This window comes from Lagopus muta, chromosome 3, assembly GCF_023343835.1.
Source record: "Lagopus muta isolate bLagMut1 chromosome 3, bLagMut1 primary, whole genome shotgun sequence".
NCBI classification, from domain to species: Eukaryota; Metazoa; Chordata; class Aves; order Galliformes; family Phasianidae; genus Lagopus; species Lagopus muta.
Window position 1 is genome coordinate 48,236,603 of NC_064435.1, and position 18,125 is coordinate 48,254,727.

General features: G+C 45.9%; 1 protein-coding gene across 5 annotated transcripts in view; it reads right to left on the reverse strand.

The window, feature by feature from the left end:
• Positions 1-6,623: 6,623 nt before the first annotated feature.
• DLGAP1 (DLG associated protein 1) overlaps positions 6,624-18,125 on the reverse strand; it is a 377,818-nt gene continuing 366,316 nt past the window's right edge. For all 5 annotated transcript variants that reach the window (XM_048939383.1, XM_048939382.1, XM_048939380.1 and 2 more), the window contains one exon: positions 6,624-17,224. In XM_048939383.1, the coding sequence (XP_048795340.1) occupies positions 17,015-17,224 (210 nt within the window). In that variant the 3' untranslated portion in view covers positions 6,624-17,014. The remainder of the gene's footprint in view (positions 17,225-18,125) is intronic.

Below are 18,125 nucleotides of genomic sequence, written 5' to 3' on the forward strand. Positions count from 1 at the left end.
ACCCTGCATATGGTGGAGGAGTTGAAACTAGATGATCATTGTGGTCCTTTTCAACACAGGCCATTGTATGATTCTGTTTCTATGATCTACTTGGAATAGGCTTTTGTGTATGTATGAGGTCATTGTTGAGCAAAAAGTGGGGGAAGTTGAAGAAAATCCCTTTGTGGCATAGATGTTTGCTCTCAACAAATGCTAGGCACCCAGAAAGAAGTGTTGTCTTTGCTAAGAGGTTCATAAGATACTTTCTTGTCCACATAAGTGTTCTATTGCAACATTCCTTATGCCTGTACTTCAGGTGCTGCCCAAGAAAAAACGATCTCAGGCAAATGTTTTTTCCTTGTTTGAGTAGTTGGACTTATTTTTTTTCAAAGAAGGTTGCCAGTGTGCTGAGTGGTAGAGAAAATAAAATGTAGGGGATCGTATCATCAAAGGGTATCTCAGATCCTTGCTCTCCATTAATCTGCCCTTAATATAAAAAAAAAATGTCAACAAGTTTAGGAAAAAAAAGTTTTGATTGCTGAGCTGATCAGTTCTGTAATTCCGCCAGAGCATCTGCAGTAATTAAATGAAGAGAGGAGGAGGAAGAAAACTTGTCATTCAGGTTAACAGTTTCCATTGAAAGTAAAAGCCTGTGGTCTCTGCTGTTGCCATTTGCCACTCTGCCACACAAGGTGACACTGGCCTAACAACCAGTGCCCTGCCCTTGTGATGAGCGCTGCGTTTCCATCATGCTGACACCTATCCATGAGACTTTACTTGTGACCAATTTTGCTTGAGGCTGATTATTGGTTGTGTTTTTTTTTTTTTTTTAATTATTATTTGGGTTAAGGCTACACCTAGAAGTTCAACTGCAGCCATAAGCCAAAGCAGTAACACCTGGTGCACAGTGGAATGGCTTTCCCCTCTCTGCAGGTGTTAGTTTACTTGGAGGAATGAAAATGACTCACTGAGTATCCACTACAATAAAATCAAAGGCAGTTTCTGCTTAGTGACACTTTGGTTCAGACTGCTAAAGTTTGCCCTAATCTATTCTTTCAGAGCAAAAACTTGTAGTTAACTCCAGATAAAATTATCAAAGATACATTTCGGGCATCAGGCGGAGCTAGGGTCCAGAATGAGGAGGAGTCCCAATGACTAACAAGTGCAAGGCTGCTCCTGCCAGCAACTCATCCCTGTGAGAACAAAGGGAAAGTTTATTTCTGGAAGCTTGTTTGGCTGTAGAATAGGAAAAAAAGAAGAAAGCAGTGAAAAGAAACAACGAGACAACATTTTGCTGCTCTTGCTGCTGCGATAAACCTAATTGTGAGGCAGCTGTCAAAACCCAAGCTCTGCCTGCATGCACCAACTGCGATTGGCTGCTAATGCAGGGCCAGCAGTGCTGTGCCGTGCCGTGCCATATGGAGAGCGTGCTGCTGGCCAGAGCCCGAGTGACCCAGGAGGAGCAACAAATATGAGACAGCTCGCCAGCAGACTTGTTTTCATGGCAGTTGCGTCTTGTAAACAACTTGTGGCAGCTGCACATGATAAATCCCAGTGCAAAGCAAGGATAATTACAATAGGGACGGGATCTTGGGACTGGCAACTGTGTGTGTGAGTGCATGGGAGGGGGCATCCCTTGGGATGCTGGGGGGATGTGGCATCCCACACATTTACCGGCTTTTGCCATGAGGTCAGCGTCTGTAATGCACTCAAACAGCTGGGGCACTTGCAGTGGTGCATGTCAAGGTGTGTTTTTTCCAGCCGTTTTTCTTGTTAGCACTTGAGAGCCGCTCCCGCACTACTTCCTAACTCTTTTAAAGCTCATTTGGGTTTTCTGTTTTTTTCTTCCTCTTCTTGGCATATTGCATTTGTCAACTTTCCCTGTGGCTTTTGCCAAGTAGGGATTATTGGCGCAGACACAGCTCTTGTTTGCTGCTCAGGACATGACTTTTTTTAAGTCTTGCTCAGCAGCTGCCAGAGACCTTACGTCTGTCCCGTTTCCCTGGGTTAGCCGGCTCTTCTCTGTGAGCTCCAGTGTTCAGACTAAAGGAAAAGAGCTTAGATGAGCCACTCACTCTAGCAAAGCGTCACTTTGAGCTGTTGCTATTCCAGACGTAGTAATTGCATCCACATGTGCTGTGTGCCATTTGGCGTCTGCTCTGCTGCCTGCCATGGCAATGAGTTCGAACACAGTCACAAGAAACAGACCTGGCTACACTACAGAGTCAAAATTCAGACTGTCTTCTGTGTCCAAGTTTTGCACCCATCTCTGCCGACAGCTCACAGCCATGGCATGCACTTAGCAGTTTTGCTCACCTTTCCCTCTGTGGCTTCCCTTGCTCTACAATTCACATTCCTGAAGCTCTCTTGGCTCTGAGGAATGGGGTCTGTGACTACCACTGGCAGATCTCACGAGGCTAGCTGCACAGATTGCAGCCTGGGGCAGCTCCCCACAGCAAAGTAACCGCACACCCCTGGGCAGTGCTGCAATATGTGATGTTAACCCCAGCTCCCACAGCTGGTGAGATATGAGTTGGTCACAACCACCTCCCAGCTCATCCCTGTTTCACTGGATAGCATGGTTTTGGCTGGAATTCATGTCAGTGTTGTACTTTCAGCTGCTTACATAAATGCATAACGAACCTACAGATGTGCACACAGGTAGCAGCACTTTGAAATGCTGATTTAAAGGAAGGCAAGTGGTGGCTTGTGAGCATGGGCTGACTGTGTGCAGCTGGGTAGCTGGCAGTTTTTTGTCCCTGATTGTGTTTGGGCAGCTTCCTTTGGACCACAGAGCAAGGCTGGGGCTGCTTCCCTTGCCTGAAGATGTGTAGTGGCATCGGCCTCATAAGGAAGAATTCTCACTTGTGCATTTACAAACTGCAAGTATTATGTTGTCAACTTCTGTCAAATTGTTTGGCAGAGAGAGCAGCTCAGCCCTGGTGCTGTGGGTTTTGCAGCACAAACTTATGTTTTCATGGCTTCCCTGAATCTTTTCCCCTCTGTATTTTTGCTGTGCTGCTAGATAAACACTGCCCTGTTGGTGTATTTTACCCAAGCTTCTTTGTCAGTGGCATTTCATTGGTTGGAAGGGTTCAGCTACTTTAGGACAATGTTAGTCTCTGTCATTATTAAGTAAATAACTCCGAATTGTGAGACCCCTGACTACAAAAATCACTTGACTGGTTGTGGGAAGAATGTCATATCCACCACCTTCCATCTGTGTAGCTTGCCTTGGAAATAGGTCTGAATCACAGACACAGAACTGATGGTGAAGATCACAAGAGTTTTGTAATTCAAGCGAGTAAGCATTCAGTTGTTTTGCCAGAGCCTGTAATTTCACTTCCTTTTCCAGCCTGCAATGTTCTGATTGCATGACCTTGTGCTCAATGTCTTACTTTGTTTCCTTCTGGGCTTGTGGTATCATTCCTTGTTTGAACTCTCCCTCTATCTTCTCTCTGCCTGTTAGACTGCTGAGTGCTTACATCATGCTGCACGTAGCCCCTTTAACTAGGTGAGAGATTATTTTGTCTGGTTTTGTGCTGTTGGAAAAGATCCCTGCTACCCCACTAAACTAACCACAACAACAAATCTCGCTCTGATGCAAATAGACCAGCTTCTGGTCATGAGAGTAAGCACATCTTCCCTGTGTAGCTAGATTTTTTTCCTAGCTTCTGCTTTCTGTGCTGTGACAGAGATGAGCCTAAAAGAGGAGCAGTGAGTAATAAAACTCAGAGGTATTTTTAAAAACCCTGATTTCAGGGGTTGACTTCAGTTTTGGCCTTTCTGGTTGCAGCACACTGTTTTGATGGACTACCCATACAAAGGCCTTCCCCTGCCAACCTCAACCAAGAGGTGAATTCAGGTTATCACATTAAACACTAGTTAGGCGCTTGCTGCTGTAACTCATTCTTCATGTTCAGTGCAGCTGGCTTGCGTTCAGCTGAGGTATTTTCAGTGAAATGCTGCCAACTTTCTGCAAAGGTTTCCTCAAAAGTTTTTCTTCCTTAGCTGGAGATACATGGAAAAACCTCCTGGAAATATTTCCGGTTAGTTTATAGGTTCACATCTGCATGTACTGTCTGCAGTAAAGCTACCACCTTGACTCACTTGTCCCTACTCAAGCAGCTTCAGACAGTGCCATCTCCTTGTCTGCTGGCACTTGTTCCCACATTGGCTGCCTGGGCCCAGTGACTGTCCCTAACCTTCTGGAGGAAGGATGTGGAAGGCTTCTTTCCTTGCCTGGTCAGTGGCATGATAGATAAATGCTGAATCTCTAGGAGACGCCACCTGGCTTTGCTTCACTCCTGCTGTGTTGGGGAAACCTTGGGGCAGAGGGGAAGGGCCCAGTCACCCTCACAGCCAGTGCCATTCTCCATGCTCTCTTAGGTCATAGAATTATAGAATATCTTGTGCTGGAACGGACCTCATGCCCACCCAGTCTCATCCCGTGCTGTGGGCAGCGCTGCCCCCCAGCAGCTCAGCTGCCCAGGGCCCCATCCAACCTGGCCTTGAGTGCCTCCAGGGATGGGGCACTACAGCTTACATGGGCAGCTGTGCCAGTGCCTCATTGGCCTCTATGTGAAGAATTTCTGCCTAAATACAATCTAAATCTCCCCTCTTATTTTAAAACCGTTCCCTCTTGTCCTGTCACTGTTTGCCAATGTAAAAGTCAGTCCTCCTGTTTATAAGTCATCTTTGGGTATTGGAAGGCCATAATGAGGTTCCCCTTCCCCCCTCAGAGCCTTCTCTTCTCCAGGTTGAGCCAGACCAGCTGCCTCAGCCTTTCTTCATAGGAGAGATTCTCCAGATACAGTGCACTGAGCAGTATCCATGGCGGCCAGTGGTGGGCATGCCTCATTTTCTCTCCTGTTTATAGCCATATGCGACAGGTATTTCTGTTGTGAGGAATTTCCTTTCAACAGCAGTGATAGGCTCAGATTTCCTCCCTTGGGACTGACCAAGCAAGGTGGGCAGTGCAGCTCACTGTTACTCAGACTCTGCATCTGCCTCAGGAGTGACTCGCTTGTGACTCTGCCTAGGCAGGAAACGTGACCTCACTGGCTGCTTCATGATGCTTGCTCAGCCCAGAGGGAACTTGTCTTCAGACCCTCTGCTTCCCACAGATCTGCCTTTCATCCTTGCTTTGACCTGGCCCTCATTCGCAAGGGAGACCTACTGTTGTTGGGAAAGCCCTGGAAAAGAGACAAACCTTTCAGCTATGACTAAGGAAAACACACTCCAGAGCTCTGTGGTTTGTCTGAACTCACCTCCTTGGGAAACATCAGGTTTTGATCTTTAAAAAGTGGTATCTTAAAAGCCCACGTGTAAATCTTAACAGTTCCGGTGATAGCAGCGTAATCTGCCTTTGATCAAGTAAAGCAACAAAGCACAGATGTATCTGTTGCCCAAAGACTGCAGGAAATGTGCCCGTGCTTGCACAAATGCACAGAGGAAGGGATGCTGGCAGGGCAGGGGGAAGATAATTTGCTGTTCTCCAAACCATCACAGAGACGGCAGTGTTCATATTTTGCCTCTACATCCCCGTGACTTTTGCCAGCTAGGGGAAATCTGCACGTAGGTCTGTGAATCTGACAGCAAGAGACAAAACAATGTGTTTGAGAACCTTGAGCAGAGCCAGAGCTGTGATGGAGCTTGGCCTATGCAGAAAGTGGAGCAGTGCAGATGACTGTCAGGCAGGGCTTCAATTCTGTGCAAATTGGGATTTTTCCTCATCCCTAGACTTGCAAAAAAATTTGCAAACCCTTCTGAGAGGCAGTTTGGGTTCAGCGTGGGAGTCCTTCCATGGCTGTGTTCACAACAACTGCTCTTTACACTGGCTATGGCAAACACTTTCCCTTGCCTTTATTATTTTTGTTGTGCAGGAGGAATGAAGTGACACTGGACTTTGGTACCTCACCTGATTCTCTTTACTTTGAATGCTAAGGGACCTGCAGGAAGCTGTCAGGAGAGCAGGGTGAGCTGTCTGTCACTCAGTTACTCCTTGGGCAGACATGCCCAGCGAAGCTGGCAGGCTCCGCCTTGCTTTCAGAGCGGGCTCCAAGACTTTCTGTAAGCTGCAGGTGCTGTGCAGGTGCGGAGCGGTGCTTGGCAGAATGTGGGGCAGTGCTATGGAAACCGGGCGCAGGTTTGTTGTGCTGGCTTTCTTTGTTGTTTTTTTTTTTTTTTTTACCTCCGCGATAATTCTTAACCAGCCTGCAATCTCTGTTCTATGTACTTTACTACTCCTCGTGATTTACTGGGATAATCGAAAACTTAAAACAGAAGCCTGGCCCTGAACCTTTTCACTACAAGGAAAACAAGACCTTTGTCCCGTCGGCTGAGCTCAGAGCCTGCAGCATGGCTCACCCGCAAAGAGTCCTGAAATCAAAGTCACACTGATGGCAGTCATAACTGGATTTGTACTGAAGTGGGTGGAGATCAAGAGCTCCGATTGACATGAGCTCTCTCGTGTAACAGAGAGGAGGCTGGTGGAAGCCAGCCTGCAAATACCAGGATCGCCAATAACGTGCTGCCCGCGGCTCAAAGTACGGGCCGTGGTGAGCCGGGGCTGAAATATTAACCAGGCTTTGGGGCGGGAAGGCTCTGTAGTTGCCGCTGTGTATGTGTGTGGTGATGGGGCTGATTGAATGAACTACGGGCTTTGGGGAGGACTGATCATTTATGGAACTGAGAGCTGTAGTGGCTGGGGAAAAAAGGATCGCAAGGAGTTCTTTTTGCCCCACACCTCAGATGGTTTGGATCCGGGTAGTGTTTTGAGTCTGTATTTGTTTATTTTCTATTTCTATCGCTGGAGATGGAGAGGAGAGATAGGACAGGGCAGCAGTGGGAGTGTTGTAATCATGTTACTGAGCCCAGCTGACACCAGGTGCAGGTAAACATCTCTGCTTGCCCAGATGGGTGACAGCCCATAAATCCTGGGAGCAGCCTGATGAAAAACAAGGCTTTTGCAACTGTGCCTTTGTACTTGGAAGGAGTTGTGTGTGCATGACTGATGGGTGACAGCATGGCCTCGGCCTGGCTGCTGGGGGACATGGCTGAGCCAGAAAGGGCCTGACCCTCATGGCTGTAAAACTGCTGTCTTCTTCCCAAGAGCCAACACCACCAGCATGCAGCATTTTCTGAAGCTTGGTGCAGGGCCAAAAGCCATTTCCCTACTCCCTGCCCATCCCATGTATGTGTGTATTATTAGTTTACCCACTGTGGGTCGCTCCCCAGCTGCCAATGCATGTCTGCATGTTATCAGTGCGTCTCTTCATGGATTGCATTACGTTAAGTTTAAAGAAGAGCATGTCCCTGTTTGAGGAAGAACAGTAGTGATGTTCCACCCTGCTCCTGTTGAATCACTACGACACGGTAAGGGCCTGGAGCACAGCAGGGCTCTGTTGTGTTGTCCTGTGTTGCAGCTGAGGTAAAGTGTTGGATTTGGGCTTTGTATCATAAGACTGGTTTCTGGTCAGGATGATGGAATTTTAGAGACAAGACTTTGCCTTCACATCTCCTTGTGAAGTCTGGGTAAAAGGAAAAATGTGCATGTTTATGATGCTTTAAAACACACGACTCATTTTCAAAGATGAGCAATGAGACCATAGCAAGTAGATCTAGAACAGACCACAGCAGTTAATTCTGGTGCAGGGCTCTGTCTTGGATTGTAAACTCTGTGAGATGCAAACATCAACATTCGCATGATGTTTAGCCTGCACAACACAGCATCTCCAACCAGGCTTTCAGATCACTCTACAGGAATGTTTATCTCACTGAATGCCTTCTTGTGACAGTCACATTTTACAACTGCCATGCACATGGGTGACCAGCATTGCAGGCAGTGTCTGTGTGGCATTGGAGCCAGTACACACCAGTGCAGCTGAGGCTGTGCCAAGCCCCTGCTTTGCCATGCTTGCTTTACAGTGGTTGGAACCCTTTTGGGTGCTGTGAATACTCATCTCAGTCATGGAATCACAGAATGGTTTGGATTGGAAGGGACCTCAAAGCCCATCCAGTCCCACCCCATGCCATGGGCAGGACTGCCACCCAGCAGCTCAGCTGCCCAAGGCCCCATCCAACCTGGCCTTGAGTGCCTGCAGGGATGGGGCAACACAGCTTCTCTGAGCAAATCAGCTTCTTGGAAGGAGTAATGTGAGAAGAGTAAAAGTAAATGCTTTGCTGTGTGACCAGTCAGCAGATGCGCAAAGGATTTTGTATTGAAAAGGCAAAAAGAAAAAAAAAAAAAGCATTAAAATTACCATTGCCATGCTGCCCTCTGGGTTTACACAAATGCGGTGCAGGGAAGAATTAGGCTTTTGCAGTTTCATGTTTCCTTGACCTTTTGAGAGAAGAATGAAAAATCTGATCCAACTGCTGCTCCCTGTTACAATGCTGAAAGAGCAATGCAAACTTAATGTGCTGACTCCCGAGGAGCAGAATTTCAACTTGCCTATTGAAAAACCTGGGAGAGAACTGAGGTCTGTAGAGATCTGAATAAAGCTGGATAATCTGAATGCCAAACCTCTCTCCCAGGTGGGTGCAATTACTGGTGCCAGAGCAGATTCCTTCACCCCGCTCCAGTGGTGACTGGCTTAAGATAAGAGCAAGGCAGGGAGAAAACACACAGCTCCTCTGGTGCAATGTCTCCCTGCTGCACAATGGGCAGCACCTCCCCTGTGCTGCAGCTGTTGCAGCTGGGTGCTGTAGCTGTGTCGTGCTTGCACTCGCATTGCCCTCACTTGGTGCTTGGGAAACTCTCATACCATTAATGGTAAGCTCACATGTTCTGCTTGACATGAAAATGTTTCCAGTGAAAAATCATTTCAGACTATTGCTGTATTGGCTGATGCAACTGTTGACAAACAAAATCTGCATGGATTGTGTTCTAATGGCAGGCTTTGCATGCTTCAACAGGTTTGCTTTGCTTTGGCTCAGTTTCCTGGTTTTATTTTCATCCTACCAGCTTGCTGAGGACAAGCACAGAGGATGGATTGCTTCTTACCGAGTCTCAGCGCTGCCTGGGAGATGCTGGTGGACGCCAATCACTGCAGTGAAATGCTGCATAGCAATACACACGCAGCTTTTTTCCCTTTTAGAGATGAGCACGTGTCAATTGAACAAAGGGTAGAAGTGAGGGAGTACACCGCAATTTGCTAACGTGTGGCTGGCTTCCCAGTTCCCTGCGCATTCCCTCAGCCAGACTGCAGTCGTCATGATGCTATTGCCAGGAAATATGTAAACAAAAGGGAACTCTCCCTCTCAGCTGAAACATTAGGTTGGTTGTGCAAAAAGCCACTCAGATTGATCCATGCTACCTAGTTATCAAAGGTGCTATTTGTTATATGTATAGGCATACAGCACTGTTGACAAAGATCACTTGTTATTATATCTTTTTAAATCACTGTATTTATTGTGTGATGAGTCAGAGCATTAGGACCCTTTCACACATGATTGTGATTTAAAATTCAGGTGCTCAGGCATTGCTCTTCTGGAGTCACTTGGAGATTGGCAAGCAGGCATTTTTCCATGGAAATAACTGATCTTTATGTCTCAGCCAAATTACACAACTGACAGTTAATGCTGGGGTGAAGTCTCCTTTCTTTTCTAACACTGCAAATTCAACTGTGTAAACTTCATGGGGAAGATGTGATTTTGCCAGATCTACAAGTTGAAGAAGTCTCCGTACTGTTTTTTTTTTTGTTTTGTTTTGTTTTGTTTTGTTCTTTGTTTCTTTTTCTTTTTTTTCCCAGATGATAGGAAAGTTTTCTTCCAAAGGCAAGCAAAACAATGAGCACAGTAAGTTATTACCACAAACACTTATTCCCCCGCCCCCTTAAAAAAGAAAAAATGGACACCCTAGGAGATGACAAATAGCATGGCCCAGCTCAGTGTTTGCTATACATTGGCATCTCAATGCTACACACTTTTTTACACAACAAAAGAAGGAAAAATTACCGTTCTTGTTCAAGGACCACAGCAATCCAGTGCTGAACATGCAACATGCACTTGTGAAGCAATTCCAAGTGGCAGTTTTGAGCACTGATAGCCAATACAACAGGAAAAATAAGCCACACTGTATTAAGGATTTGTCTTTGATAGTCCTTTCGGTACAGCTAAGAGCTAGAGATAGCTGGTAGGCTTGGCATCCCCATGGGGATGCAGGATAGTTGCATGGAGAGGAGTTGCCTTTTAGTGGCTCACATTTGTGATCCGTTCTGTCCTCCAACCCCAGCTGTGAGCCTCAGCATGCAGCTGTCTGCACTTGCAACATAGAAAGATCTTTGCCGTCAGAGTGATGGCACACTGGAACAGCTTGTCCAGAGAGGTTGTGGACCTCTTTCTCTGAAGGTATTCAAGACCTGTCTCACGCCTTCCTATGTGACCTTGCTTCCTATGGGATCCTGCTTTAGCAGGGGGTTGGACTTGATCTCTAGAGGTCCCTTCCAAACCCTACAATTCTGTGTAATTCTGTAATATCTCACCCCCATGAAACACCTGACAGACAGAAACATCCTTCTCACTCTGCCCTACTGCTTTTCCCCTTAGCTCTGAACAAAGACTCTCCCGTTCCATGAAGCTTTGGCAGCTATAAAACATCACAGAGCAGCAGCTTCCCAGGGATGCTCTGGGACTGAGCAACCTCTGGATTTCCCAGCGGTGCTGAAGAACTCCAACATTTCTCTGCTTTGAATAGAGCTGGCAAAATCCATAATTGCTTCCATTCTGCTTGGCTGGAAAATAGCAAAATCCAGGCACACTGCCATAGGACTGCTGGGCGCAGAGTGGGTATGACAGAGGGCTCTGCACCAAGGCTTACCCAACAGAAGTGAAGGCATCCCACAGCCTGGCCTGGCTTTTGTGTATCTTTTAATATGTATATATTTTTTCCTTTTGTGTGTGTGTTTTTTTTTTTTCTTTCCCTTAAGTGTAGCAGCAGCAGTGAGGTGATGACTTACCTGCTGCAGCTTGGGAGATAGCAATCTGAAAGGGATGGTTGTCACACAATGCCCAAGCAGAACTTTTCTGGCCCAAATTTCTCTGATTATGTTGTTACCTGATCAGTGAAGAGAACCATGAAAAACACAATTACCAGGAAGCACTGCTCCTTTCCTCGTCTCTTTGTCTTGCTGCAGACTGGGCACGTGACTCTCAGAGAAATAGAAGAGCTGCCATTTTTCATTCACGTGACCCAAAGGGGTGCTGCATGCCAGTCACACCTAAGTGTGGGAAAGCTCAGCCACTGGCTGACAAACCTGAACACATCATGTTTGCAGCTGGCATTTAGATGTACCTGATGGACCAGAGCATGGCATGAAGAACTGGAAAACCCCCATCCTGAAGACGGCACACGGAAGGGAGGATAAAGGTTTGAATGAGCTTGGTGTGGTGGGACAGAAAATTTTTGGCCATTGATACAGTATCAGACTAGAGGGAAAGGGGACAAGCAATTTCTAACTGTGGGTGTTGATGCCAAACTTCCTCAGTGCAAGCCCATGTGTGCATCCTGGGCTGCACGGGAAGACCTGGCTGTGTCTTCCGGGGATGCACAAGAGGGAAGGGGAACCTCACCAGTGGAACAAAGGATAGTGTCCTAAATGGACTGAGTCATAATTTCCCTGATGGACTGAAGGAGAACTTTTCCAATGGACTGAGGGAGAACCTTCTCTACTGACTGCCACTCCAAAGCCCTATTTGAAGTATACACCAAAGACTACAATGACAAATGCCAACGAGTGACCAACATTTGTATCATGAATTGCAATCAAAAAGAACTGGCTCCAAGTCAGCACAGACTCCCAGTGAACTTGATGGGTAAGCATGCTTCAAAGTGATGGTTATAATGTATTGTTTGCCTATTGCATACTGCAAATATAAGTATCCAAAACAGGCGAGAACAGACTTTGGCAAGCAAACTGATAACAAGCCATGCTCTTGAGGAAGGCTCATGATTTGGAGGGAACATTGAGCTGGAAGGGAATGCTGAATATAAATAAGAATCAAGTTTACTTTAAGCAGCACAAATGGCAGGGCTGTGAGCCACGGCTCAGACTTTATCATTCTTCTGCTGAGGGAATAGTTTGAAGCATATTTGCTGTTTTACACTCTGATGTGTTCTCATTGCAGGAAAACATCAGCCACTGCAGAAAGGTCTTTAAATATTTAAGCATGTTTTGGCCATCTCTGGTTTGTCAGTTTATGAGTGACCAGGGAGGACGTAAGTTCCAGCAGAGGAAAGGAAATCCCACCGTTAGGTCTTGGTGGCTGTCAAACTGTAAGAAGTTTCCCTGCCTCTAGAACATAAATCTTCCTGATTTCTCTGTGCTGAGGGTGTAATAGTAGATAAATGGTACATGGTACAACTCTGGTGTGCTGTTCGTGTAAACTGTTGGGCTTATAAACTGAAATGTGTTAAATCTGTTACACAAACAACATCATCCAGAAAATAGAATACAGTCATAGAATCGTAGAATCATTAAGGTTGGAAAAGACCTCAAAGATCATCATGTCCAACTATCCATCTACCACCAAAATTGCACACTAGCCCATGTCCCTCAGTATTACATCCACACAGCTCTTGAACATCTCTAGGGGCAGTGACTCCACCACTTCCCTGGGCAGCCTGTGCCACTCCCTCACCACTCTTTCTGAGAAGAAATTTCTCCTAATATCCAACCTGAACCTCCCCTTGTACAACTTGAGGCCATTCACTTTCATCCATTGCTGTCACCTGGGAGCAGAGGCTGATCCCCAACTTGCCACAACCTCCTTTCAGGCTGTTGTAGAGAGCGACAAGGTCTCTACATCCCTATGTCTCCTCCAGATTAAATAATCCCAGTTCAAGATTTGATGGCTGTCATGATTTCCCAGACTGGGAGAAACCCTGCCTGCAGGCAGGGCACTGGCAAAGGGAAACTACCACTGCTGGGCCCTGCTCAGTGCTATCTTGGAAAGAAGCACATGGGATAGTGTGTGCTGAAATGCACAGTGCTGCTCAGTGCTCAGTGCTCAGTGCTCAGTGCTGACACCAGCCCAACCCCTGACACTTCTGTGGGGTCTGGCTCCATGTAGAAGTGCCTGTGAGGGTTCTGCTGGGGATCCAGGAAGGTATCACAGAGGGGTTTGCTCCAGTGAGAAGTTCTGCAAGTGGGAGGCTCTGTGGAATCAGTCTCAAGCAACGGTTGTTTAAGAGAAACACGCTGCTGGTCATGCTTTTATCCTGGACCACATCAAGCGAAGCATTCTGGTGGTTCTGGAAGAGTGAATTTACATTGAAAACCCACAGCTCTTACAAGCAGTGCATTAATTATTTTATTAATTTGCTCTTTTTACATTATGGGAAACATTCATCTATTTACATTTTCCTGTCCACACACCCATCTAGGTAGATAATCCTATGGAAATCCAAATCGTTATGCCATAAAACCACTCTCCTCTGTCTAAAGGCTTTCAATTTTTTTTTTTTTGCCATTTGTTTCATATTAGAAACATTTTCAAAATAACATTTGGGAATGCAGGTAGGCCATCAAATTACATCCCGATTACTTAAAACACGCTTTTGACCTTTTTCCTTAAAAAAACAAAACCAAAAAACAAAACCAAAATGAAAAGCCCCAAAAACTTCACGAAGATTCTGTTCAAATTAAAGTGATAGTGCACATAAAAGCATTAAGGGAACATGAATAAATAAACTGAACTATATTACAAATAAATTATTTCTATTTACCTTTTCAAATATTAAAAATCTTTAATCCATTTCTTCATCTTTCTTTACAAAAAAAGATTATGAGAATTTCATGGAAACATCTGCAAAAAATATAATAAATACTGATTTTTTTCTTTTCCTTTTTCTTTATTTTTTTTTAACTTCTGAAGCAGGAGACAAAAGCAACCTTTTCTAAAATTTCTCCCAAGCCAAAAAAAATAAAAAAAGAAAAAAAAGAAAAAAAAAAAAAAAGAAAGAAGGAAAGAAAGAGAGAGAGAAAGAAAGACCTTAGTACCAAATTGAAATAACATATAGGAATTCTGAATATACACCGGGCAGGTTAGACTGAAACAAGTAGTTACAAATTGTACTAAAACAGATGATACAGCAAATATACTAGTTGTATATTGGTGTCAGTAAATGAGTCAAGTGGTTAACTAGTGGCATTCTAGGGGCAGAAGTATTATCTTCTATATTTACTGGTCTTGGGCATATTCTTAAAACTTTGCTAAAAAACAAAGCAAACGTTATAATTCTCTCCCTGGAGCCAAATGTGCTAACAGGCATTCACCTAAGAATAGATTCATTTAAAATATATATGAAAATATTCTGTGATATACAAATACAATAATTCATCATGTACAAGACTAGCCAGTTTTCCCTTCTCTGCTTTGTAAGGGGGGGCTTTTGCTAGATAGGAATTTCTGTAGCCACTTGTCAACCAAAATCTTAACTCATCTTTCATAAAACATCCATGAAACTAAATAATCTGAGACATGGCTGTGAACGCAGACTCTCACCTGAATACAGCTTTGTATACTTCGGTACAAATGAGTTCCAAAAAATTAATGCTTAACGTGATGATATGCTCAAAGTGGCAGTTGGCACTATTACATACTGCAAACACGGTGTTATTTCATTACTGCTCAAAGTCAGATGGAGTGTTTCAAAACTAGCAAACACACAGGTATTTGGGTGCTGAGAGGGTCAAGCCTTTCCAAGCTCCTATAACACAAAGCACTCTAGGGTTACACTGGATTTCCAATTACTCTAGTTAAAAGTCTTTTATATATTAAATTATTAGCCCTTATCTTGTAAACCACAGCAGTAAGTAGTTGTGCCCTGTTTATAAAGACATAGCTCAGATATCAATGGCTTTGAGAGGTAGCAAATTCTCTAGTGGTTTTAGTATGCTTTCGTGAAAATACCTGGTGCCAGAACCTATTACCTCTCTTATTTTCTTCAGTAAAATTAAATTAGCACCTGGCTATGATGTCGTAGGAAAAGAAGCTGTCTGGCATGACCTCAAAGAATACTTTTAGCAAGAGCTTTGCTCGTCGACGACAATTTTCAGTGCTCTGAAGCGCAAGTGGCAGAATGATGCCAGCACTATGGTGAGACCTGGTCAGGCCAGCCCAGCTGTTACAGTGAAGGGCACAGGCAGCCCGCACTGGTCTGGGGCCACCGTGCACACCATGTTGCACCACCAGGGCAGCTGTCCCTAGGCCTATCCCCAGCGGGAGTGGAGAGCCACCACCTTCCTTCGTGGGTTCCCTCATGGAGGCAAAGATAGTGCAGGGTCATGAGAACTTTGCTCCTGGGACCCTGGGCACAGTTGCACTGGCCAAACCCTCTGTTACCAGCAGAAAGCAGGGAGGCACGAGTCGCACCCAGCCACCCACCCACACGTGTGCCCAATGTGCTGTGTGCAGCTTGCCTGGCTTTCCTGCTGTTGGCACAAGGCCTTCCTGGGGTGGTGTGCCCAGCGCCTGACCGCCAGTATGCAGGAGCAGCAGCCCCCGCCTGGGCTGGAGGAGGCCAGGCTGAGAGCCTCGCTCCTCTCCAGCCCTATTGTCTACGATTTACCCCCAGTATTAATGGACTACTTGGGATGCATATTTTTTGTGACTGTGAAACAATGGCAGAAGCAGGGGAAGGAAGGCTTGTCATGGAACAAAATTAAGTTCATACCGATCCCATAACTTGTGAAAAATACTTTATTGTTCTTAGTCGGGTGGTACTTTATACTATCAGGAGGAGACTGTTTTAGAACCTTACACCTAGATATGGACTGCATGGTGAGGAGCAGTCTGCACGGTAGCATAAACTGGCTGTGGATAATGCAACGCCTCGCCTAGAAGAGCACGGCAGGCTCCGCGTACAAGTGGCTGACAGGTGTTGGTGTGTGGCTGTGTGTATGTGTGAGATCGGATCATCCCACCAAGAGTAAGACATCAATGAAACAAGCTTTTTTTTTTTTTTTTTTTTTTTTTTTTTTTTTAACCAATATAATCCATACAATACAATACAAGAGGAATTGACAATACAGTACAATTTTAAAAATTCTTAATACTTGGACAAGAAAATCCTTCTTTTATATTATCTTCAACTGTCCTTGCTTCTTATTTCCTTCCTTTTCACTCTTTTATTGCCTTTCAAAATAGATTATTTCCCTGGAAGATCGAATTTACAATCTTCTGCTGATTGAAATGTTTAAGTAGTGATTGATGAAATAAAAATGAGGCAGTTTGTGCAGCTGTGAGTGTGCAGGCATCTTTCCTTGGGATCTTTCTATCCCTCACCATCCCATCTGCGGGATACGCTTTCATTTCTCACCCCCAGGTCTGTGTTTTTACCCTCCTCCCCGCTCCCACCCCGACTGCTCTCCCCCCTTGGTGACTCCTTAAAATCAGGTGAGAAGGTGTGATTTGGAGGTTTAGAATAAAGTGCGCCATCTGCTTTTTTTTTTAAAAAAAAAAAAAAAAAAAAGCAATAAAAAAAAGGGGAATCCGAGTCATAGCTCCTTTCATCTTTTAGAGGAAGACGGCAGAGTCCAAAAGGATCACCCTGCGTGACTGAAATTTCCAAAATCCCCTGCGGTTGGATATTGCTGTACACTAGGTAACAGGCTAGCTTTAGATCGACTAAAGGTCATGGGTGGGTTAAATGGAGCCTACTGTACAGGTGCGCGTGTGCATGGGGATCCGAGCGCCGCATTTATTCACTTCAAACAGAAAAAGGATCGTACTCGTTTACATGAGGCGAGGTGGCAGCATCAGTACATGTGACAAAGCATCATGGTGACATGGGCAAACCTTCAGGAAGCAAGGGTGGTTAGAGGACATCTCTCGGAGAACCGACAACTACGGCACGGTGGTGGGATTCATCGGGGTCACCGGGACTGCGTACAGAGAGCAGGGAGAGGGGGGGAGCAGAGGGAGGAGGAGGTACAAGTACTTGGTGGCGGTGACCTGGAGCAGGAGCCTAGAGGGGCAGATTGTACAGGAGACTTGTCTTGCCAGAGAGAGTCCTCCTGGTCGGATCCCTTCATAGCCTGGTCTGGGCTTCGGGGATGTATATCTCAATGCTCTCGGCGCTTTCGGTGGCTGAGTTCTGCCGGACGGACGCCGCGCGCTTGGCAGCCATCAGCCGCTTGCGGGCCTCCTGACGCTGCGAGCTCTCCAGAGAGCGTTCCCGGATGAGCGGCACCTGACCTTTCGATGGCTTCTTTGGCACTGGAGGAGGGACCCTTCTCTCCTGATCAAAGCAGAAGGTTAATGGCATTATAGAGCTTCTCAGGGAAAGGGGGGAAAAACTAGGACGCGTCAATAGTTAGAACACACATTTTACCTATGGTCTGTTAGCTCCTATCTGCCCTTTAGTCTTCAGTCAACTGGCTAGAAACTGAGCTAGAGAGGAGAGCATCTCAGGCGCGGCCTCGTACCACTGGCACCGCTCCACGCGGCTGAGGAATAAATCCCGCTCTCGGCAGCGTGGCCCCGGCAGCCTGGCTCCTGCGGCTGGTAACAACCTCGGCTGAGGGCCGTCCTTGGACGGGGCCGGGACGTGTGCGTCACCTCGGCCCTTAAAAACGGCACGCGTGTGGCACAAGGTGGGCCTGTGGCAGCGCTGAGATGCACTGGGCTCGGCATCCCAACCACTAGCTGCCTGCAGCTGGTGCATCGGAACAATAACCATCCAAAACATGAAACATATAGTCAGGCACATATTTCATATAGCTTAGTAACTTGCCCCCCACATCCCCCTCTTTGAGTCTGACTGTGCAAACGCATAAACCCCAGCCTCCTGCTAAATAGACATGCCACCCTACAGTCAGCTCTAGCTTGAAAAACCGGTAGGAAAAAATTAAAAGCCATGAAGAGAACATGCATTAATCATCACAGTGGCGGCTAGCTCCAGCTACGCGAGTGACAAGGAGGACTATTATGTACAGCCTGGTGTGTGCATACAAAAAAAAAAAAATCAGAGCGGGATCTCTCCTGGAAAAGAAAAGTGTATTCAGGTCTGAATTTCAGGCAGCCACAAAGACTTTGTCAAGTTAATTAGATTGTCTTTTAAGTTACATCCCCTTCCAACTGTGAACAAGGCCTCTGAGCGGAGGGATTTTATCACACTACAAAGGTCCCATTCTGCCCTT